Source organism: Canis lupus, chromosome 29 (assembly GCF_048164855.1).
Source record: "Canis lupus baileyi chromosome 29, mCanLup2.hap1, whole genome shotgun sequence".
Classification (NCBI taxonomy): Eukaryota; Metazoa; Chordata; class Mammalia; order Carnivora; family Canidae; genus Canis; species Canis lupus.
The window spans coordinates 9,698,354-9,721,695 of NC_132866.1; the positions used below are offsets into that span (position 1 = coordinate 9,698,354).

General features: G+C 38.4%; 1 protein-coding gene across 9 annotated transcripts in view; it reads left to right on the forward strand.

Moving 5' to 3' along the window:
• ATE1 (arginyltransferase 1) overlaps positions 1–23,342 on the forward strand; it is a 163,092-nt gene that overhangs the window by 106,032 nt on the left and 33,718 nt on the right. For all 9 annotated transcript variants that reach the window (XR_012020472.1, XM_072805061.1, XM_072805060.1 and 6 more), the window contains one exon: positions 12,598–12,718. Coding sequence is in view for 8 of the 9 variants with exons in the window: in XM_072805061.1 (XP_072661162.1) it covers positions 12,598–12,718 (121 nt within the window). In the remaining variant the exon portion in view is untranslated. The remainder of the gene's footprint in view (positions 1–12,597; positions 12,719–23,342) is intronic.

A 23,342-nucleotide genomic window follows, 5' to 3' on the forward strand; every position in this document is an offset into this window, starting at 1 on the left:
TCCCCTTCCTTTCTAGACTAGAAGGTCCCTGAGAACTGAAACTGGCGAGTTACTGTTCACCGTGGTGTGCACAGGACCTTAGCAGAGAGTCTGGGAGACGATAGACATTTATTAAGTACCCATTGACTTGCAGGAAAGAGAGTGCAGGGGATGATTCTGCCTGAGAGGGGGAGTCCAAGGAGAGCTTGGGAGAGAAAGAGGCAGCATTTAGGTTCACAGGAAGCATTTAGACCCAAGTGAGTAGTAAGCCTATGCCTGGATGTGAGTGCCCTGGTGTGAGTGTGCCCAGGAAAGAGAGTATAGGCTGACAACACATCTTGTGCCATACACTCAAGGTGCCTGGTCTGTCTAAGCCAGGGAGCAAGAAGTCTAGGATTCTGTGCAGGCTAATAAACATGTGAGCATAGTATGATTATGCAAACATATGTAGGTTCTCCTGTCATTAAAAATATCCAAACTCATTTAAAAGCATTCATGAATTTGTACTGCTTTTTGTCTTACACAGTTTCTCATCAGCCGTTAACTAAAATCACAACAGTATCTTTAAAAGGCCTGTGATTTTTTTTTTTTTTGGCCTCTGACTTTTTTTTTTTTTTAAACTTTAAAAAGGGATTATCTGGGCAGCCCAGGTGGCTCAGTGGTTTAGCGCCACCTTCAGTCCAGGGCGTGATCCTGGAGACCCGGGATCAAGTCCCACGTCGGGCTCCCTGCATGGAGCCTGCTTCTCCCTCTGCCTGTGTCTCTGCCTCTCTCTGTCTCTCATGAATAAATAAATCTTTAAGAAATCTTTAAAAAAAATAAAAAAGGATGATCTGTACTTTACTATAGATATTGGGAGAGCCTGTAAGGGGTTTTATTTATTTATTTATTTATTTATTTATTTTTTTTTTTTTTTCTGTAAGGGGTTTTAAGCAGAACGATGACACAGTCCATTCTCTGTTGGCAGTAGGAGGATGGATGGATTCAGTGCAGGAGAACTTGGAGTCTGCCAGTTGCTGTGGTCCAGCTGAGGACGGCTCTGCCTCAGGCAGGGGCAGAGCCCATGACTCCCTGCCACTTTGCAAGCAAAAGCCTCAAACCTGACAAAGCAAACACCTAATCTGATTCTTCTTCCTAGTACAGGGAAGGCCAGATTTAATACACAGACACGCACACATGCACAAATATTCATGAATATTTGTGAATATCTAATCTTTATCAGAAATTAAACAGCTTTGGGTTTTACATTTTCATTTTCTCTTATTGTCTTTGTCTTTCATTCTCTTTTTTTTTCTTCATCCTTTTCAACTTATGACCCTTCAGTTTGAAATTAAATTTGGACTGTAAGTTGACTCCCTGAATCTTTTCTTCACAAGCCTTCTTTGTATTTTCTAGAAGAAAAAAGATTAACCCAGGGTTTCCAAAATAAAAGCAAAGATTGTGATTAAAACTGAATTGGAATCTTTATTCTCTATTATTTGCTAATAGTAAAATAAATAGCCCAGTCTTAAGGAAGCTTTAACATAAGTCCCGGAGCCTTTGCAAACCCTTGGATTTTAATTAAAGAAACACAGAATACCATCACTTTCTGTTTGTCAGTGGAAAAAATATGTATTTTTAAATTTTCAAAGCTTAGCCTAGCAGCACATGGAGTACATCTGTTGGCTCTCAGAATTTGGGGAACACAAATGGATTCAGATGTTTAGGCCCTTTGTCTTCACTGGTCTCTGCTCACCTCGCCAACTGAGCGTGGCACAATCCAAACACAGTTTCTGAAAACAGAGCAGCTAGAGTTACTTCTCAAGCACTCTCTTGGGGACTGATAAAGTCAATCTCTGTTTATGTAATGAAATCAGGGAGCAAGGGGTCTGCTGTAGTACTTTGTGGATGGGATTGCACTGGTGTTGTCTTTCAGGGAAAAGACTGGATTTAATAAGCCCTTGTTCTTACTTTCTCTGGAGGTACAGCCCACTCTAATGGATTATTTTGAACTATTTTTGTTGATGTAGTTTTAGAGCTTCTCTTTAAGCAATTGGTTTTAGTAAAATCAATAGGTTTATCGTGGAAAAGTTGAGATACTGGTATCAACTTTACCTGATAAAGACTTTTAAATGTCTGGTAAATCTTTCTTCTTTGTTCAGTGCTACTGGGGTTTACTCTGTGTGTATGCGTACGTGTGCGCGCACACACACGTGTGTGTGTGTATTTAAATAATACTGTCTTTTTCGTGTTCTTACATTTTAATTTAACTTGAACTTTTAAAATAAACTGTGCTGGTTTATCCTCTCCTCAAATACTCGCGAAATCCTTCGTATTTTTCAAAATATTTATAAAGTATTCTTGAGAGTGAAATCTCATAAAGATCTTTGCTTCGGGACCAGAGTTCAAAGGAAAGTCCGTTTGGTTTTAATTTGAAAACTGTAAAAACAAAATACCCTCAAAATGGCAGGGTGTGAATTGGTAACTTCAATTTTATTGCAATCTGCCAAGCCCATCCCCAGATGTTTCCAATTAAAAACCAAGAATGCTAACTTGGGTGAATATCATATGAAAGCATTTCTTTACTTTTTTCTGATTTTTTTTCTGAGAAAAATAAGTCTCAAATCCTTTAACTCTAAAGAAATAACTTCTCATTTGCATGTTTAAACTCAATATAAAGACAAATGTAATATTATTCAGAGAGAATTCTTTCTTATATGTCAGATTTGCAAACATTTGCAGTCCTGAATGCACATGAGTTCATATATATCTTCTTATAAAGGCAAAAAAAAAAAAAAAAAGGCTTTTAAGTGATGTTGGAGCCCTTTAGAAATTAGAATCATTTATTTCTGGGTTCATTATAATCAAAGAATAGACCTTTTAATACTGTACATTTATTTAAAAAGGGGTAGTTAGTGATAAGCTATTATTTTTTACTATACATTCAATAGTAAGTGCTTCTGTAGGGATCTAAGAAGATGTAAAAACATAAAGCAGAATGTAATTTTGAAATTGTCAATTTCATGACATTTCTCCAGATAATACCAAGTTACAGTAGGGTCCATTCATGAACTTCAAAGTTACTTCGAATATATCGTTCTGTATTAAGAAGAAAGATATATGCTGGTAATAAATTTGAATTTATGGAAATGGGCATTTGTTCAGAGAAAAGATGGAGTTAGCCTTTATAACTAACCTAACATTTTGAATGGAAAGCTGAAGAGACATTTATTTTTGAAGTGTCCACAAATCACACACAGGATCACTTACTATCTGTGGAGCTGAAACGGTTGTTTCCCATTTCATTTCCTATTTGGTGAAATTATGACGGACACGTATTTGGGAGCTTAGGAGGGAGACGGCCATATAAGTCTTGGATCTGTTTGTGCTTTTGGTAAGTGTCTAACTTTTTTTTCCAAACATGGTGCTACTCAGACTGACACGCTACAGAAGAGACCTCTCTCTGGTTGAGAAAGCTGGTTGTCTCATCCTTGTGTTTGACCAGCAGCTTGTGTATAGTCCTCATTCTTCCAAGTATCACAGCCATGTTGCAGCTCTTTCGTGCTTCCCCGGCACTTTGCGCCCGCTCCCCTGCATTTACCCCTGGCTACCATAGTTACTGAAACACGGCTTCCCTTTTCCCCAACAGATTGTGAGTGCGTCACAAGGCTCATTCCATCCTTTCATCTTTGATGATGAGTGAAGTCTGTGCCTTTTGAACCGAGTTGTGATTTTTAAGGTTTTTGGAACTTACTTTGAAAATCCTTTAAAAATATTTTAAAATTTAGGTATAGAAGGAGGATGGGAATCATAAGTTTAGTTCTAAGTTCATTACCAGAACCGTTGAATTAGATCACTAGCATTACGTGATCTTACTGTTTCATTTGCACAATAAAAATGGTGTCTGTTTTCATTACGTTTGTCATTTATTCTGAGATTGAGCTCCTGTGACGTGCAGAATCATGAAGACTATGTTCTTTTTTTTTTTTTTTTTTAAGATTTTATTGAGAGAGGGAGAGCACAGCAGATGGGGGAAAGACAGAGAGAGAGGGAGAAGCAGGACTGCCTGCTGAGTGGGAAGCCTGACATTGGGGCTCAATCCCAGGACCCTGGGATCATGACCTGAGCCAAAGTCAGCTGCTCGGGGCACCCCATGAAGACTATGTTCTTACATGCTGAGAGGGCTGATTGTCCTTGTTCCTTCTCATCACCAAAATGACACTGCTGAACTCTGGGTAGATGAAGAGGCTTTCTCTCAAGTCATGTTTCCTCCTCCTTTTCTAAAAATGAAACTTAGTATGAAAAGCTATGCATTTCTTTAAAAGAAAGTGTGTGCCGATGAAATAAAGAAAGGAATATTTTCAGCTTTGAGAGGGGGAAAAAAACTAAATTGGCATCAATTAGTAGTTTCTAACCTTCTTGAGTATGAGAACTTTTTAATTTCAGTAACTCTTCCAGATCCTGCCATGATAATGTACTTTGAGTTTGAGTCTTCAGTGATAAATCACAGCGTTCCCAAGGTTGGGAACTGTTTCTATACAGTAGAAATGAAGTGGAGCTGCATCATAAATACAAGTTCAGCAAACACTGGTGGATCCGTGCATGCCATGTTAATGTGCAAGAAGACGTATTTAACTGACCTCCACTGTGTTTAGGGAGGGAAGTAGAAGAGGCATGGGCCCGGTGTCCTACATTCATTGTTTGTTCATCCAACAGTTATTTACTGAGCGGATTTTGGGATATGTCAGTAAACAAATCAGACTAAAACTCCTAACTCTTTGTTCTAGCAGTGAGTTTCCTGTAGATGTAATAAATAAGTAAATTAACAAGAGTGTTAGAAAGTGGCAAGTCTTATGGAAGAAAAATAGGGGGGATAGGTGGGGTTCGCTGAGTTGACATTTCAGCAAAAACTTAAAAGTGGTTGACAGTCCCAGGAATATCTGTAGGACCAGAAGAGAAAACAGTCAGAAGCCCTGAGGCGGGAGCAGGCTTGATGTGTTCTGGGAGCAACAGTGTGGCCAGAGTGGAATGACGAAGAGGGAAAAAGTCCTGGAAGACAAGCTAGGAAGGTAACAGGGGCCACGTTCTAGGGCCTTGTAGGCTGTGTTGTGGCTTTGGGTTTTACTCTGCCTCTAATAGGAAGTGTGGCAATGTAAACAAATACTCCTTTTTAAAATGAATTGCCGGTAGATTTAATGGTTGCCAGGGACTTGCAGGGAGAGGGCTTGGGAAGTGACTACTAATGGGTACGGGGCTTTTTTTTTTTTTTTAGAATGATAAAAATATTATGGAATTAGGTAGTCATATTGATTGGGTAACCTTGCAAAATATACATAAACACAATGGAATTGTACACTTTAAAAAGGTGAATCTTAAGATATGTGAATTGCGTCTCAAAAAGTGACCAAAAAAAAGGATTGATTGCCATGGCTTGCTAGAACCTTTTTTTTTTTTTTTTTGCCTCCATCTACTTAATTTTGCTTTTGCCTTCAAAGATCCAGGTTTCTAACTAGTTATACCTTAACTTAAGGGAGAGTCTCTTAGTGTTGTTGGGTGTGTTTTCATTAGAAATAAAGAATGTTAATCTATTTTAAAGTATCCTTGCCAAAATTGTTAATGATTGTGAAATCAGATTTTTCCAGATACTTAACCCTTTTTATATGCTCTTTATATGCCTGTGTCACTTTTATTTGGTAAGAAATGAAAGCAAGATGTTTTTAACCTCTAGTTATCAAAATGGATGTAATTTTTAATTTGAATTTTGATTAGTATGTTTTGCTTAACTAAGCTAGTCTCCTTATAGTTTATTTTGTGATTCTTTTATAGGGTAGAAAATTAGATCAATATGATAATGTTCTTCAAATTATGGTCTAAAGCATGCAAGTGAAAGGAATGCCTGTTCATTCCATTGACCAAAAACCAAAATTGTATGATCTCCTTTTCCAGAAGAAGTAGTTATTTTTAAAGGAAATCGAGCAGGAAATGTATTTAGCTAGTTTTTTTCCCCTACTGTTTTCGATTTAACTTTGGAATTTCCTTGAATTTCAATCTATGACAACCCAGTAAAATTGATGGAAATATTATGACCATATTTTAATTTATTCTCTTTTTTTTTTTTTGGTGGGGGTATAAGTATAATTTAGGTTTTACAAGTAGTCTAAGTAGTTTTCTTTAAACAAAGTGAAATCAGGGAATAAAATCATTAAATTGAATACTGAATACTGCTGAGCATTCTGAGCAACATATTCACCCTTCTTTGACAACTCAAAATGTAGAGGCACTTAGTTGTTGGTTGTTTTTCCTCTTGTTTTCCAGTCCAGAACAGTTCGTAAACAGCTACAGAAGTTACAACAGCTGGTGAAGCCGTAGCTCCCAGAGGTTGCTGAACTTATTTCCCTTTAAGGACTTTGAATGGAGTGGTTATCCCTTCCCAGAAACACATAATTAATAGTAAGGAATAGGCATTCCATCTTCTAATTTTAGGCTTTTTAGAAGATCGATTTTACCTTTCCCAGGCTTCTTAATTTTGAACTGTATCATCCTCCCCCGGGGCTTCCCCTCTTGAAATAGGTGCCTTTGCTTGGTAACATTTCATGAGGTGCTGTCCTTGGCCGGAGGGGGGTGGGGTTTGAGATGGTGCATGGAGTCTGAAGCTTATCTTCTAAAATTATAGATCCAGTTGCAAGAACGCTCAAAAAATTTGTAAGATAAGCCCTGTCAGACCAATTACATTTTCAAAATTTTGAGTACTTGAGAAATCTATGGTAACTCTGATTTCTTCTTATTTACAAAGAGTCAGCACCCTAGGAAAGAATTAATCTGCTTTTACCTCATTGTTCCAGTATGAATGAATGTACTTAGAGGTTGATTAAATATTTTTTCTTCTGACTACGGGGAAAGTATGTCCAAATCCTTAAGTAATTACATTCTTAGCACAGCCATTTCTCATTTTCTTACATTGGCTGCAAAGGCAGGGTAGATTTCAAGCCCCTGCGTTTTTCATTTGTCTGGTGGCGACTTTAAATTGAGCCTTAAGCACTTTGGTCTCCTAACGCTCAACCAGCTAATGTTAGAAATGTAAGAAAGCATAACATTTCAGAGTGGTTTATTTCATGAAACTTTTTGTATTCTTTGGTGGCCTGAGAGAATATTTGATAGGAAACACTGAGATAAGCCTATACTTGGGAGAAAAATAATGTTTTAATCTAATCTTAAGAACTTGATTTCGGATGATGAGCATAAGTTAAAAGTGTATACATTTGTGACTTTTCAGTGAGATAAATGAAGTATTTAAATAGTTACAAAGGGACACCTGGGTGGCTTAGTGGTTGAGCGGCTGCCTTTTGCTCTGGTCATTATCCTAGGATCTAGTCCCACATCAGGCTCCCCACAGGGAGCCTACTTCTCGCTCTGCCTACGTCTCTGCCTCTCTCTCTGTGTCTCTCATGAATAAATAAATAAAATCTGAAAAAATACAGAGTTAAAAAGAGGGGTGCCTGGGTGGCTCAGTCAGTCAAGCATCTGCCTTCAGCTCAGGTCATGAGGATTAAGCCCTGTATCAGGCTTCCTGCTTGGTGGGGGGCCTGCTTCTCCCTCTCCCTCTGCCCCCCTACTCATGCTTGCTCTGTTTCTAATGTTTTCTCTCTCTCTTTCAAATAAATAAATAATCTTTAAAAAATAGTTTAAAAGAACATCTCTGACCCACTGTTATGAACAAGTATTGCCTGAAAAGAATATTGTGAAAATTTAGGAACTTTGAACTACTGTACACAGTTATACTTTCTTCTTCTTCTTCTTCTTTTTTTTTTTTTTTTTAAGAGAGAGGGGTTGAGGTGGGAGGGGAGAGGGAAAAAGAGTCTCAAACAGACTCCATGCTTAGTGAGTGAGCCCAACTCGGGGCTTGATGTTATGACCCTGAGATCATGATCTGAGCTGAAATCAGGAGTCAGACACTTAACCAACTGAGCTATGCTATGTTCACTTCATCTTTGTCCAGGTCCGTCACTGCCAGTAGATCATGAGTTATCTAGAGGCATGCATTTTTTTTTTTTTAGACTTTAGTTATTCATTCCTGAGAGACACAGAAAGAAAGGTAGAGACATAGGCAGAGGGAGAAGCAGGCTCCCTCTGGGGAGCCTGAAGCGGAACCCAATCCCAGGACCCCGGGATCATGACGTGAGCTGAAGGCAGACGTTCAACCGCTGAGCCACCCAGGTGCCCCTAGAGGCATGCGTTTATTTGTTCGTCATTTTATTCCTAGCATCTAGTGTCTGTTGCATAGTGAGGATTCGTTTCCTGTTCAGTGACTGAATATTTTTGAATGTCAGCGTCATTGCTAAATTCAGGCACTGGGTTCAGGTGTCTGTGGATGAATCTGCCTATCTGCATGGAATCTGTTTAATCCTTTAAAGACTTCTAAGGTGGGACATCTGCGCCTGCTCCTTCTGCCTGTCTCTGCTCCCCACCCCCTCCGTTTCTCATAAATACATAAATAAAATCTTAAAAAAAAAAAAAAAAGACTTCTAAGGTGATGCTTGACTGCCTTCCCCCACCTTGCCCCCAAGTATTTGATCTGTGCATTTTAGCCAGTCATCATTCAGTTCTCCCTTAAATTAGAAAATGGTATCATCTGTATGTTTTGGGTTGCTTCTAACCTAAGATGATACATATATATTCTTTTTACTAACATTCTTGGGATTCTCTGCTTTTATGTCCTGCCATCACAATAGACAGAATACACCGTAACATTTTTATTAGTTTCCTTGTTCATAATGATAATATTTTTGTACTGAGTACAGAATTTTATTTTATTTTTAAGATTTTATTTAAGTAATGTCTACACCCATCATGAGGCTCAAACTCATGATCCTGAGATTGAGTTGCATCCTAAGTCAGCCAGATGCCCCCTAAGTACAGAATTATAGAAAAATTAAGCAGAAAGAGCCAGAAGATTCTGCAAATGAAGAGCAGTGATAGAGGGATGGTTAGATCTACTAGAAATTAAATATAATATCAAGCTTTAATAGTTAAAACTGTGTGGCACTGACACGTGAATAGATCAGTATATCAAAATAAATAGAAAGTGCTGAAAGAGATCTAAATGTGTATGGAAATTTAGTAAGTTATCAAAAAGACATTTAAATCAGTGGGGGAAAAACGATGGTTCTAAAATGATATGAGGCCACTTGGTAACATCTGAAAGAAATTAGGTTAGATCCTTTTCTTATACCTTACACCAAAATAAATTCCAGATGGAGCATAAATGTAAATGTAAAATTATGAAACCATAAAAGTACTAGAAAAAACATGTAAATGTTTTTATAATATTTGGGTGATAGTGACTTTTAAAAATTATATTGCAAAACTCAGACACCATTTTAAACAGTGATGAATTTGACCACTTATCAGATTTCTACATGGTGAAAGAAAATGGCATACAGAGTCAAAAGACCCATAAACTAGGAAGTACAACATATTTTGCAAACTAAGAGTGAATTTACTTACTATATAAAGAGTTTTTCAAATAATAAAACCAGAAATCTAACAACAGAGTGGGCCAACATTATGGAAAAGGAAATACAAATTGCTTTAAACGTATGGAAAGCTTTGTGATGCAAATAAAAACGACAATGAAATGCCATTTCTCAGATTGGCAGAGATTGAAAGTTTCAATTGTATACTGTGTTAGTAAGGATGTGGGGAAACGAACACTTCTGTCCATATGTTGCTAATGGAAATGTAAAATGGCACAACTTCTATGGAAAATAGTTTTATGCTATAAAATGTAAAAACCCTGACATGCATCAATTCCAATTCAAGGAATTTATCCTAGACATACCCACAAATGATACATGTCCAAGAATATTTATATTTTCCCAAATGGTTATACCATTTTAAACCTGCAGTATCCATGTTCTGCATAATCCAAATCCTTGCCAAAACTTGTTATTCAGTCTTTTTAATGTTAGCCATTCTAGTAGGTGTGCAGTGATATGTTACTGCTTCAATTTGCATTTCTGGTAACTGATGTTGAATATATTTTCAGGTGCTTATTAGGCACTTATGTATATTCATCTATATTTGGTGCCTTTTTTAAAAAAATGAATTTTTTATTGAGCTAAGTTTTTTTATGTGTTTTGGACACAGATCTTTTTTCCAGTATATGTTTTGTTAATATTTCCTATTAGTCTTGGCTTGCCCATTTATTTTCTTAAAATTTTTTTGAAAAACAGTATATAATTTTCATGAAGCCCAGTTCATCGTAGTTTGTTGTGTTTTGTTGTTGTTGTTGTTGTTATGGTTAATGCTTTTTTGTAATGGCTAACACTGAGAAATCTTTGTATACTCCAAGGTGAAGAAAACGTACTCCTTTTTTTCCTCTGTAAAAGTTTTATATCTTTACCTTTTATACTACTAAGCTTTCTTCCCCTCATCAGATTTTTAAAATGGTCTATAATCCAAAATGAAAATAAAGAAGATTTAAATGCGTTGCTTTACCTATTTGTCTTTTAAGATTTTATTTATTTATTCATAAGAGACAGAAAGAGGCAGAGATATAGGCAGAAGGAGAACCAGGCTCCCTGCGGAGAGCCCAATTCAGGACTCCATCTCAGGGACCCGGGATCACACCCTGAACCAAAGGCAGATGCTCAACCATTGAGCCACCCAGGCGTCCCTAAACGCATTGCTTTAGATTGTTTTTCAGATTTGTCAATATGGTCAGCATCGCATCAAGCTGCTGCTTTCTTTCCACCAAGAAAACAGTTTCTGAATTAATGGAGAGAATGATGTTGCATTTGATAAGATAGACCTCACTGAATACCAGGCTTCACTGCACCTACTAATTGTGAATCCATCTTTAACAAGTCCTGTGTTAGGTCCAATTTTCATGTTTGGTGAGTACATGGACTGCCTGGAGCTGCCCCTTACTGGTGGCCTTTCCAGCTCCAGGGCCATGAGGCGGCAGCAATGCCGTGAACAGTCTGGGAAGGTCAAGGTCAGGCACCTGAGTTCTAGTCTCCCTCCTGTCATGCTTTCTCCCTTAGCCAGTAAGCATTCCCATCTCATCTCGAATATAGCCTGAAACATGAATTTTGAGGCCTCATAGAATCTGTCGCAACCGCCTTTCCATTTCTGCAGTACCCCGCTACTTCCTGTTCCTCAGGGTGATCTTATACCAGGCCCTACTCTGCGTCCTCATTTATCCTGTTCCCTTCCTCTAGAGTGTTCTCATTCCTTTTCATCCTGCCCTAGACTTAACTCCAGTCATCTGTTAAATCCCCAATAAAACTCCACATCCCCCTTGACCTCTCTCCCAGCCTCTCCCGCAGGAGCTGGTTTGCACACACTTTCCTCATGTACACTCTTCCCCCATTTGCTTGCGGACTTCTGGATGCTTCGAGTGCTGGGAGGGTGTGGTGTTCCTTGTATATCTGAGTGAGGCTTCCTATAGTGACCTGCATATAGCAGGCAGTTTACAGAGTGCCTGTCTGATGTAAAGGTATGTAACAGTGTTGGGTCTGTGGCAGCAATATTCTTTGTAAAGGGTTTTTGCACTAGATTGTGTTTTTCAAACTCTGAGGCTGTGACCCACTTGCCGTTTGTAAAAGCAGTATTTATGGTTCAATTGCATCATATAAAAAAAAATGAAATGGAGTAGGTTAGGAAGTAAAAGATTACTTAACACGGGTAAACATTTTATAGTAAAAAGTTGTTTCTACTTCTATATTTGCGGTAATGTTTATTACTAGGTTATGATGTAAAGTGTATTTCTTACTGTGCATTGTGCTAGACAGAATTGGAAAACACCATACTGGATTTTAACCTCCATCATAAATTTTGAAAGTCAGAATTTTAGAGAAGAGATACTTAAAATTTTAATTAACTTTGATACTTCTGAAATTTTTCACTAAATGATTTCACTTAATTTGTGCCATCTCCTGTTGATTATATAGGCAAAGGATTTTTTTCTTTAGTAGCTAGTGTATAGTCTTTGTTTTATATTTGGGGTATATAATTGGATTATAAATTATAAATAATTTTTGCTAAAATGGCATTTTTGAAGAAACTTGAGAGTGTTATTATCTTAGAGGTTTGCCTATAATTTCTGTAATGTTTTTTTAAACTTTATTTACATTTACCAGTTTAGATTGTTTGTGGAAGTGTCTTGACCAAACAGTACTTTTTAATACATTAGCATGGAATGATTATTATCAACTGAGTCTACAAATGAAAACATCCTAAAATTCCATTTTGGAAAAGAAGTTTGCGCCTGATGTAAATTGTAATGCTGTCATATGTGAAAAGACATTTCACTTTGATTTCAAAACTGGGTATTCTCTGCAATCAGCTCAGCAAGGATTGTATATTAAGTATTTTTTCCAAAAAAAGTAGAAACTCGAATCTTCCAGATAGTGATGCATCGCAAATAGTGATGCATTACTGTTAGTTTTTGAATCAAATGTGCATCTTGAGATGGGAAAGCAGTTCCTAGAGTTGCTTAGTGTTTACAGGAAAGCTGTTTCTGGTTGACTTTGTTTAAATTGGTCATTAAAATCTCTCCTAGAACTCTGGAGCCTTGTAACCAGGAGGTTACTATGTTTTTAATGTCTCTCTTTTTTTTCCTTCACTTCTCTTTAGGGTCAGTATAGACCTTCTGATTTGTTGTGTCCTGAGACGTATGTTTGGGTGCCCATTGAGCAGTGCCTGTCTTCACTTGAGAACTCAAAGTACTGCCGTTTCAACCAGGACCCAGAAGCAGGTATGTTCAGAGCAGAGCTCTGCTGGGAATCATTGACAATGTTTTTGGGTTCCATGTGTGTGGCTTTGGCTCTTCATAAGGTCCAGGTGGTTCTTTATTTATTGTAGAATATGCATGAGTGTGTGCATGTGTGGTGCGTGTATGCATAAGACAGGGAGATACCAAGTGTGCATGCACTTGGTATCACCCTCACTTTTGGAAATAAATGCAGAAACCTCATGTGCTTCTGCTCCTTACTTACCCATCTTCTTCTGTTATTAGTTGTTAAATGCTTTGAGGGCTGATAACCACTTTCCATTTCTCTTGTTCCCAATGCATAAGAATTGTTCACTAGATGGTTTAGTTGAAGTAAAGAAGATAGAAATACTGACCACTTGGGCTGAATAAAGTTGTGGAATGGCTTCCTGAGGGCCAATAGGTTGGAAAGGGTTTTGTGACAATACTTTCTTATTCTTTTGTGTGTGTGTGTGTGTGTGTGTGTGTGTGTGTGTGAGAGAGAGAGAGAGAGAGAGAGAGAGAGAGAGAATACTTTCTTGACTTTCTTCTTACATTTCTGGTGCTTCTCCTTCTCTGTCCCTCCTTCCCCCTCCTGTGCAGTCCAGGCCCAGCCATATTTGATCTCCATATTCCCCATATGGATACTCTGTGCACTAGTAGTAGGCACAGACTAAAAGTATAGCCACAGGCCCAGACTTCCTGTATTTGCATCCTGGCTCCATCATCAGTCTGTAAATTTTGTGCCCTTAGGCAGTTTCATCATCTTCCTGGACTCAGATTCCTGACCTTCAAAATTAAGATAATAATAGAATGTACCTTATTGAGCTGTAATGAGGATCAAAAGAAGATAAACATACTGAGAATAGCCCCGTATTATTGCTGAGTTGGTGGTTACTAGGCAGATTAGCATGCTGTGTCTCGTACACTGTGCCACAGACTTTTGTCTGCATCTGCCTTTATTTGATCTGATTCCTGTCTCCAAAAAAATGTGCAATTCTATTCACCTCCCTTTTGTCTAGATCCCCCTCAGTTTATAGCAGTCCGCCTCCACAGCCCTCCCTGCATTCCACTGTGGCTTTGTTCATCACGTGTGAGTTGTGATACTCTTGTGATGGATTGCATCAAGTTCCTGTGCGTGGTTTTCTTCAGACTGAAGTTCCCGGGTGTTCCCCTGTGTGCTTCACTGGGTTCTGAGTCCTCCCAGCCCACCAGAGGAGATGCCTGATGCACAATTAGAAATAAAATATTTTTTATCTAGTCATCTGTGGTCTCATCTTGAAAAGAAATCAGAAAAGAGAAGTGAAAAGGCCAGGAGAGGGGAAGAGAATAAATGGAAAAATCAAATAGGACAAAAGGGACAAGAAAAGAAATGCAGTAATTTCTTCTGTTCTAGGATGTACATTTTTTTCCTCCACAAATCAGGTTTTTTTTTTCTTTCATGTTACATTGTATTTTGATACATCCTTGAAAAGCTGTTATGAATCAAGAGTGGACACTTCTCATACATGACGATAGTTTAGAATCTGATGAAGATGTGGCCCTAGGGACCCACTTGACTCATATGCCAGGCTCCCCAAGATCACCCCCAGGTTTCCTAGATATTTAGGTTCATTGAACAACTATGGCTTTATAGTTCTTGCACCTTCAATTGTTAATTAGAATTTCATTATTTATAAGTAAAATTACACCTGACCCATCAAGATCAAACAGATATGTTGCTTAAATAAAACAGACATTGAATTTGTCAATTAGTATTTGAGTCAGGCTCAAAGCAAAAAGCAATATTAAGTAGTTTGGAGAAAAACACATACTTTAATCCACTGTCCCCTCATAAATTTTTTTTTTTCCCTTTTTGCAAATTTTCTCAAGGGCAGCTCAGAACCATTCCCTTATGGTGAAAACTTTTAACCATCTTCACTGCATTATTTCATATTCACATACAAAAATGTCTAAGTTCCTTCCAACTAAATAATATGATTGTGAATTGGTTTCTGACTCCCAAACTTAAGACACAGTTTCACCTTCTTCCTTTTCTTTCCTTTTTGATCTATTTTAAAGGTTTCTTCTTTTGTATAATACCTGGAAATTTAGGCTGTCACAAGCTCTCTCTCCCTGTTTTATAAAGTTGAAAAGATAACTGAATAATTTCCATGTATTGAAGGGACATTCGAGTAAAGATTAATTCATGTTAATAGGTTCTAAATTCATTTCCAAAGTAAGCACAAATGAGCATTTCATGGCAAAACTTGAAGTCTCATGTTAGCAGTATGACACTGTTGAGTGAAGAGTACATAGCAAGTTCTCCTTCTGTAATCTATTAAATTACATTTCTTATGGCACAAGCTTTAGCTCTTAATATGCATTGTTTAGAATTCATTGACAAAAGTCAGAGGAGTAAATTCCAAGAGTAGTGCTTCAAAGAAAAGGAAGATACTTTTCCACATGCTGAATCTTTGGAAATTTCAAGGGAACACCATACAGTTTTATCAGTATTGAATATCACAGTCCAGACACTATTTGAAATCAGACTTCTATCCTGTGGTTTTAGGAAATTAAAATGCAGTTACATGCTGGAATGTATTGAGCATGCTGTGAAACATTGTCATTTGAGATTTAAATGGCAATCGTGAGAAACTACTCTCTTCTCTTGGGCCAGTTTTACTTTTACGTGACCCAAACTCTGACTCACACAAAATACAGAGCTTAATATGGACACCATGGTTAGTCGGCATGGTGCTTTTTTTTTTTCCTCCACTAAATCGTGTTTCTCCTCCCAGCTGTTCAGTAGTTAAATTTCTCTGGAGAAGGCACAGCTGATCACCCCAGGTCTCTGTAAAACAGAACTTGGCTACAAGGTGCATCAGGGCCACTTGTAAGGGAAATCACATTTCCCTCTATTCTGTATTGGTGTAAGCTTCTGGAAATCCTATTCCCCCCTGCCCTCGACCTCCCACTCCTCCACATCCCACATTTTGGAGGTTTGGGTTATATGGTTATTTGCTTAACGAGGAAATCTGCATAACGGTAAAAACCTGTTGTATTCGCTGCTTTAATGTATGGTGGGGGGAGGGCCTGACAAACTGAAGCAACTTGAAAAACTCTTAAGACGTCCTTTTGTTCATAAATAGGTCCTTTGTTTTTGAATTCAGGACTTCTGCTGACTATAAAGAAAGGATTTGAGAAGTTTCTCACATAATTTTTAAGTAACAGTCTATTAGATTGCTTATTGAATTGATAGTTGAATATGTATAGAATTCCAAAATTCTTCGATGCAGTTACATTTTGCTTTTCTTGTTTAAATTATCTTTTAAAAATATTTACTGGGAACAGTAGAAGATATATTCAAATCCATAAAACCACTGGTAAGAAATTGAAATGACCCTATTGTGTCTCTGTACAGCAGTAATCACTATCATTGTTTTCATGCTCTCCATCTGATCTTTTTTTTCTGCATACATCTGTGTACATTTTTTAAAAACAGCAAGAATCATGCTTCACACTTTTGTTTTTTTCTTTTACTGAATGCTCTTTGTTGCTTCTTCCTTTTTAGTAAGGTAAAAAACTACTTGACCACTGATTTGGGGATTCATCAGACAAATGCCACTACTTGGGTGATAGGCAGTGTCTAAACACAGATATTTACAAGCGGTATTGACAGAGTAAACCAGATGTTTTGGAGTTGGTTTTAGAACCATGATAAATTATAATTTGATTTGACTCTTAATGTTATACAGGTGTTGTACTATTTATTATTGATAGTAAAAATCCTTTTGGTTCCAGATTTATAACAATTGACAGCTTCACTGAACATATGTTATTTGCCATTACTATCCTCTGGATCCTCCTGGTTGACCTCAGTTGATCCTCAGGACATGGTGGAATGTTTCATTATTGACCCCCTCAGATATCATTTATTGTGAAAAATATGAGTGAATACTTGTTTCTAATCAGAGATTTAAAATAACTTTAGTCCAGATATTGCTCTCTCATTTTTATGAGTGCTTATTTTTAGTATTGATTTCAAAGGAGTTAATTAGAATAGTCTTTATTTCTGTCTTGATAATTACAGTAGCATAGACATTTTACCACAGATTGGTCTAGACTTCACTCCCTCTTTTCCATACAAACTTTGAAATATTTGTAAGAAATTTCTGAATTTGTCTAAGTCGTAATATTAGTAAAGATATTGAATTTAAATTTGCTGTAAAAATAATAGAACCTAATTTGTCTTAGTACTTTATGCATTTACCCAGGTTAGAGAATCTCTAGGACATTTTACCTCTTTCCAGACAGTTTAATGAAAATCCAGTGTAAGGAGCTTTCTTGTAGTTTGATCCTCTGAAGTCCCAAGGCTCCAAGATGTTATTTTATGTTGTTTTGTTTGTTTCTTTACTCCATTCTTCTTTTTTGCTGGCGTGGTTCCCTGGCATTTTTTCTATACTTGTGTAATCTCTGTCACATGTGCCCATAGAAAAAGCAAGTCCCACTCTGACTGTATATAAAATAATCAGGTTTAGAAAAGGTCTGACCTATATTTGCTTACCTGGTTTTTCCAAGCCTGGTATTACTTCCTGAATACTGTGTTCATGGTCCCGCAAAAGGGCATACCTTAGCCACGATGTCACCCTGACCACTGGGAAATAATACATAATGAGAAAGCAGACTTACCAGAACTTCTGAGAGCCCCCAAAAATGTGCTACAGTGGTAACATAAGTGGACAGTGTCTTTCTTAATTATTATAGGTGTAGAATTAAGCTGGATTTGAGATTGACCTGTCTACTTGGAATTGAATGTTGGATACTTAGTAAACACACATTCTTTGTTGCCAGTGAAGATGGTGATCCTGGGATGTGTAGCCAGCTGGAGAGAGAACCAGTTGTAGCCCAGCATCAAAACAAAATTTTGTCTTAGAAATTTGGCCTTTATATTTGGTGAATCAGGAGAATATGTTTTGGTTTGGAAAATATAAAAAGTTACAGTCTTCTAACTTTTCAGTTTACTGTCTATCCACTTGAAAAAAATTTTTTTAAAGATTTTGTTTATTTATTCAAAGAGAGAGAGGCAGAGAGAGAAGCAGGCTCCATACAGGAAGCCTAATGTGGGACTTGATCGCGGGACTCCAGGATCACGCCCTGGGTGTGAAGGGAGGTGCTCAACTGCTGAGCCACCCAGGTGTTCCTATCCACATGAAAATATTACTTCGTTATGTTATCTCTATCTTTTCCCAGTTAACTGTTTTTCAAAGATATCCTTTCTTATCCAGACTTTAGTGTAGCACTAATATGACTCCTGTTTAAAAATTGGAAACTAGGTTTCCCTACTTGACATGGCTTTTTAATGAGGACGTTTAAGGAGCTAAAAAACAAGTCTCTCCTGTGGTATTTGTGCATACCACTGAAGTATTATAACATTTTAGTATCTGCATTTCCTAGTAAAAAATGTACAACAGACTAATACTGAGGTTTTAAACTTCAATGGTTGGCAATGACTGTTCTCATTTTTTTTTGAGTCCTAAAGCCAGTCTTGCATGAGAGAGGTTTTCAAAATACTGCTTTACAAATTTTTACCAGCCAGTCTTTGCTCAAAAAGGCATGCATGAGTAGTGAGCCAACGACTGAAAACTGTTGGAGCCCTGGCCGGAGGCAGGCTGCAATAGCTCTGAAAAAGCTTGAAGCAGACTCAGGGTTTCCATTTAGCTGTTAAAGAAATATTTCTCTGATCCTTTTCTGTTTTCTTATGGAATAGATAAATTTTTAAGTAAATAATTCCTTTTATAATCACCCAGTTTTTAAATTAATTTTAATTTCTAAATCATTCCATCCAGCAAACTGGAAGCTATCATGCTGCTTCAGAACATGTCTGTAAAACTAGTTCTGCCTGGTTCTACTGTGTGACGTCGTACAGGGCTGCTTTGTTTGTTTGTTTGAATAAAAAAATGACATTTTTTATGTAATGAAGAGGTTGTCCAAAATGCCAGTTAAAGATTAAAAATAAAACCCATACCTGTTGTTTAAGTATAGGATGAACAATGATGTCCCCTTGAACGTGAGCCATCATCAATTTTAAGTCTTTTATTTGATTTACTACTAAGGAAAAATGTTGCCAATTAGACTATGAGTCCATCAGCTGTAAGATGCATCTGGGTTTCAGAAATGTCAGAATGTATAAAAACATAGAGGAGGTGTGGTTCGGTCTATGCACCATAATGCCTGGCAAAGCTTTAGAATATTTTAGAGGCTTGTTTTTATTTGTTAGAGAGCTTTGTGGCATCTTAATTCAAGGCATTTAATATATTATAAATGGAGTGTACACTTATGTATCAGAGCTGGAAGCCATGGATTTCATATGCTTTTTTATAAAAATAAGATTACTGTCATTGATACATGATAACAATAGAATTCTTTTAATACTCTGATCCAGGTACTTTAGAAAATTTTGAGAAAACATGTAATTCCTTCACAAGGATACTGTATTATAATGGAAGTAAAATTTAGTGCTATCCAGAAAGTGTTGAAATTCTTTAAGCATTGATGATTTCTGTGCATTCTGCTTTTAAACAAATTTTTAAAATTTAAAAACATGAATATGATAAAAGAATTTATAAACTTTGCTTAGCCAATAAATTGAATGATCTCTGACAATTGATGGAATGATTAAAGATTAAATAAGAAGGGTCAAAAGAAAGGGCATATCCCAGGATGTCAGTCCTTTTCATCAGCCCTAAATAATGTTCAATTAATTGAACGGTTTCCTACCTTGTGGATTATCAGTTAATATTTCTAGGTTTAACTGGTGCCTCTGTAGTAACAGAATATGAATCATCAGCTTAATTGAAAAAAAAATTCTTGAAAGATACTTGGTGCTATATTTTGGTGCTATATTTTGGAACTTGCATCATTTGCCAGTTGTAATACAGTTGTCTACTAGCTGTTGGAGGAACTGACCCAAAGACAAACATAACAATCCAAAGGGTTTTTTTATATTATTCACACCCGGTTTCAATATAGGAATGAAGTCTCTGCCTTTGCAAGGTATTTTTAAACTGTTTAGATTCTCTTTTGTGTCTGTTAATATTCAGTCTCTCTGCAGAAAAACAAGCAAGCTATAAAATGAAGGTGTTGAGAGGGTCTGTTTATTTTATAAGTGTTCTTTTATGTGATGCTAGCAAAATTTTTTAATATAAACATGGAAACTGGGGTAGAATTCCTGTTCCTGTAAGAAATGTATTTTCCTAGCTGCCATTCATTTGAAATAGACAACATTTATGGAATACTTGACTTTTTCATGCTCCATGGAGTGTTCACTGATAATAAAATGAAATTTGTCCGAAAATAGGAAGGATGTGTTGACAATCGGGAAGGAAGTAAAGCTACCTTTTTTACTAACCCCTATCAAAATAAGAAAACAAGAGTAAAAATTTTTATAATGAAGAGACACTTAGCCTGCTTTCCCTCCAGAAGCAGATCCTGAAACAGGCTTGCATTCCTGGGAGCAGGAGTGGGGGCTGGAGAGGGTGAACTAGAAAAGGAAAGAGGGAAAGATAATGGAGTGGTGTGTGTGCACAGTGCAGACCAGCAAGCACTTCAGTGACTGGAGCTCAGTCCCTTGAGAAACCTTCGGGCATATCAAAATTGGCTGCCTGAAGGACCACAAGAAGATGTATGTGTCCCCTGGCTTTCACTGTCTCCCTGGCTTTCACTGTCCACTGGCTGATGATGGTCTCACAGGGTGCTAATGCCTCTGTACTGTGCATTTGCACATGCACAAATGGAGATCAGGCTGCTGCATCTGAAAGGGAGAAGGAAGATAGACCTTGTCCATCTGCCCATCACAGAACCATTCACATTAGTCATGGTATGAGACAGAGGTGAAGCCTGGGAGATAAGAGGCAATGCCTAAAAAGTCTAATGTAGAAGTACAGATTGAGATGGCATGTCCCTAGTGTCAGCTGAACATGTCAGTTGTATTGGGGCAGATAGAGTAAGGACCACAAATATGGGAAAGTAGTGGACTTAAAAAAAAAAAAAAAAAAAGCTAATTTAATTTGAAATAGTTGGAGGAGCCAGCCAGGAATCAGAATCAAAAATGTGAAGAATTCATAAAATCATTCAGCAAGTATTTCTTAAGCCAGGTATTACGCTTTATGATGGAGATGTAAATTACTCAGCCCTCCAGGATAGCTTAGTGGAGGACACAGACGGTTATCCAGCGTTGCTGTGAAGTGTGGTTAGTGGCATATTGTGGGAGATAGAAGATGACATTAGTCCATATGGGAGGGTCCTCAGCCCGGCTTTGGACAGGGTATGCTTCTCAGATTAAATGACCTGTTAGAATTTTTAAAGGGAGAGAGAATGCAGGAACTTCAGGGAGAGAGAAGAGCATATTTAGAAGGCCTGGGGTTGCGGGGAGAGGTAGCACACTTAGAGTTTGGGGGTGGGGTGGCCAGCTAGGTGGGAGAGATGCAGCTAGCTAGTGAAGGGGTTTGCTAATAATTTTTTTGTTTTGTTTTAAAGATTTTATTTATTCATGAGAGACACAGAGAGAGAGGCAGAGACATAGGCAGAGGGAGAAGCAAACTCTCTGCAAGGAGCCCCATATGGGACTCGATCCCAGGATCACACCCTGAGTCAAAGGCAGATGCTCAACCGCTGAGCCACCCAGGCATCCCAGGACTTTGCTAATCATTATAAGGGCTTCAGTTGTTTCTCTTGAAAGCACTAGAAGGCCAGGAAAGGATTTTAAGCACCAGAGTGACATCAGCAGTTCTGTCATTGCTACTCCACATGTGGAGAATGACCAGGACTCAGTTAAGACTGAACGTAGGAAGACTAATCAAGAAGGTTTTGCATATGGTACTTGAAGCAAAGGATGATGGTGGCCTGGCCTAGGGTGGTAATAAATGGGATTTGGACAGGAGTTAACAGGTGCCAAGGGTACTCAGGAGGTGGGGTACACAGAACTGGCCGGTTGATTGATAGCGAGAGTGGGGAGAAAGCGTTGTTTAGATTCTGACACAAACGGAGTTAATGCTGACTCTTCATTTCTGAAATGAGGAACATGGAAGGAGGAGTAGATTTGGGGGAGAAGGAGAGGAATGGTGAGTTCAGCTTGGACATGGTGAGTTGAGGGTGTTTCAAGACATGAACAGAGGTGTCAGGGAGGCAGTTGGACGTACAGACCCAACACTGATGAAAGACCTGGGAAAGAGGCACGGAGCACTAGCACGTGCACAGGAGCCTTATGAGTGAGGGTGGTCGTTTGCAGTGGGAAACAGTGGTCCAGGCGAGAACCTTGAGGAACCCTACCATGGAATGACTGAGCAGATGAAGAAGAGCCCAATTAGAGACCAAAGAGGTGTAAGGAGAAGCCAAGAGAGTGTGGGGGTCACAGAAGTCACAAGAAACAGGTTCAAGAGACAGGGAGCAGGAGCAGCATCTGATTCTGCTGACAGGGCTTGAGAAGCACCTTTGGGAGGATCTTGGCAAGACCTGTCTTAGTTTGGATGAGAATGAAATCGTGTCAGGGCTTAAAAACTGAGTAGAAAGGCCACCTGTGTGGTTCAGTTAAGTGGCTGCCTTTGTCATGATCCTGGAGTCCGGGGATTGACCCTCCCCCGCCCTAAATTGGGCTCCTTGCTCAGTGGGGTGTCTGCTTCTTCCTCTCCCTCTGCCCCTCCCCCTGCTTGTGCTCTCTCTCACTTGCTCTCTGTCTCTCGAATAAATAAATAAAATCTTTTTTAAAAAACTGAGTAGAAGGTGACACATAGTCAAATTTGAATTTTGAAGACACTAGCCAGTAAATCTGATGGCAGAAAGCCTTCAAAAAATGAGAGACTTGAGCATTTTTAAAAGCTGACAGGAATTGGGGCAGAGAAGGATTAACGATAATAGAAGAGGGGTGGAAGTCAATATATCAAGGTTTCTGACATGAAGCACAAGAAAAATCAAACACACAGATGGGAAGATGAGCCTTAGATAGTAAGGACCCTTTGTTAGAGGAGAGGGTGAGGAAGGGCTCAGTGCAAGTGAAGATAAATATATTGATGTGGCGGCAGCAGGTGGAAAGCTTTCTCATCTGATGCCTCTTGTTTTCCATTTGAAGTAGGTACTAGTGATGGGGGTGGTGGCAGGATAAGAACAGGAGACAGCTGACTGCCAGTCCTTGTTAAAATTGGTGAGCTTGGGCAGCCCCGGTGGCACAGCAGATTAGTGCCACCTACAGCCCGGGGTGTGATCCTGGAGACCCGGGATCGAGTCCCACGTCGGGCTCCCTGGATGGTGCCTGCTTCTCCCTCTGCCTGTGTCTCTGCCCCTCTCTCTCTGTGTCTCTATGAATAAATAAATAAAATCTTTAAAAAAAATCAGTGAGCTTGAGGGGTGCCTGGCTGGCTCAGGTGGAAGAGCATGTGACACTTGACCTTGGGGTCCTGAGATCAAGTCCCATGGGAGGGGGTAGAGATTACTTAAATAAATAAAACTTTATTTTATTTTATTTTATTTATTTATTCATGAGAGACACACACAGAGAGAGAGGCAGAGACAGGCAGAGGGAGAAGCAGGCTCCATGCAGGGAGCCCGACATGGGACTCAATCCCGGGTCTCCAGGATCACGCCCTGGACTGAAGGC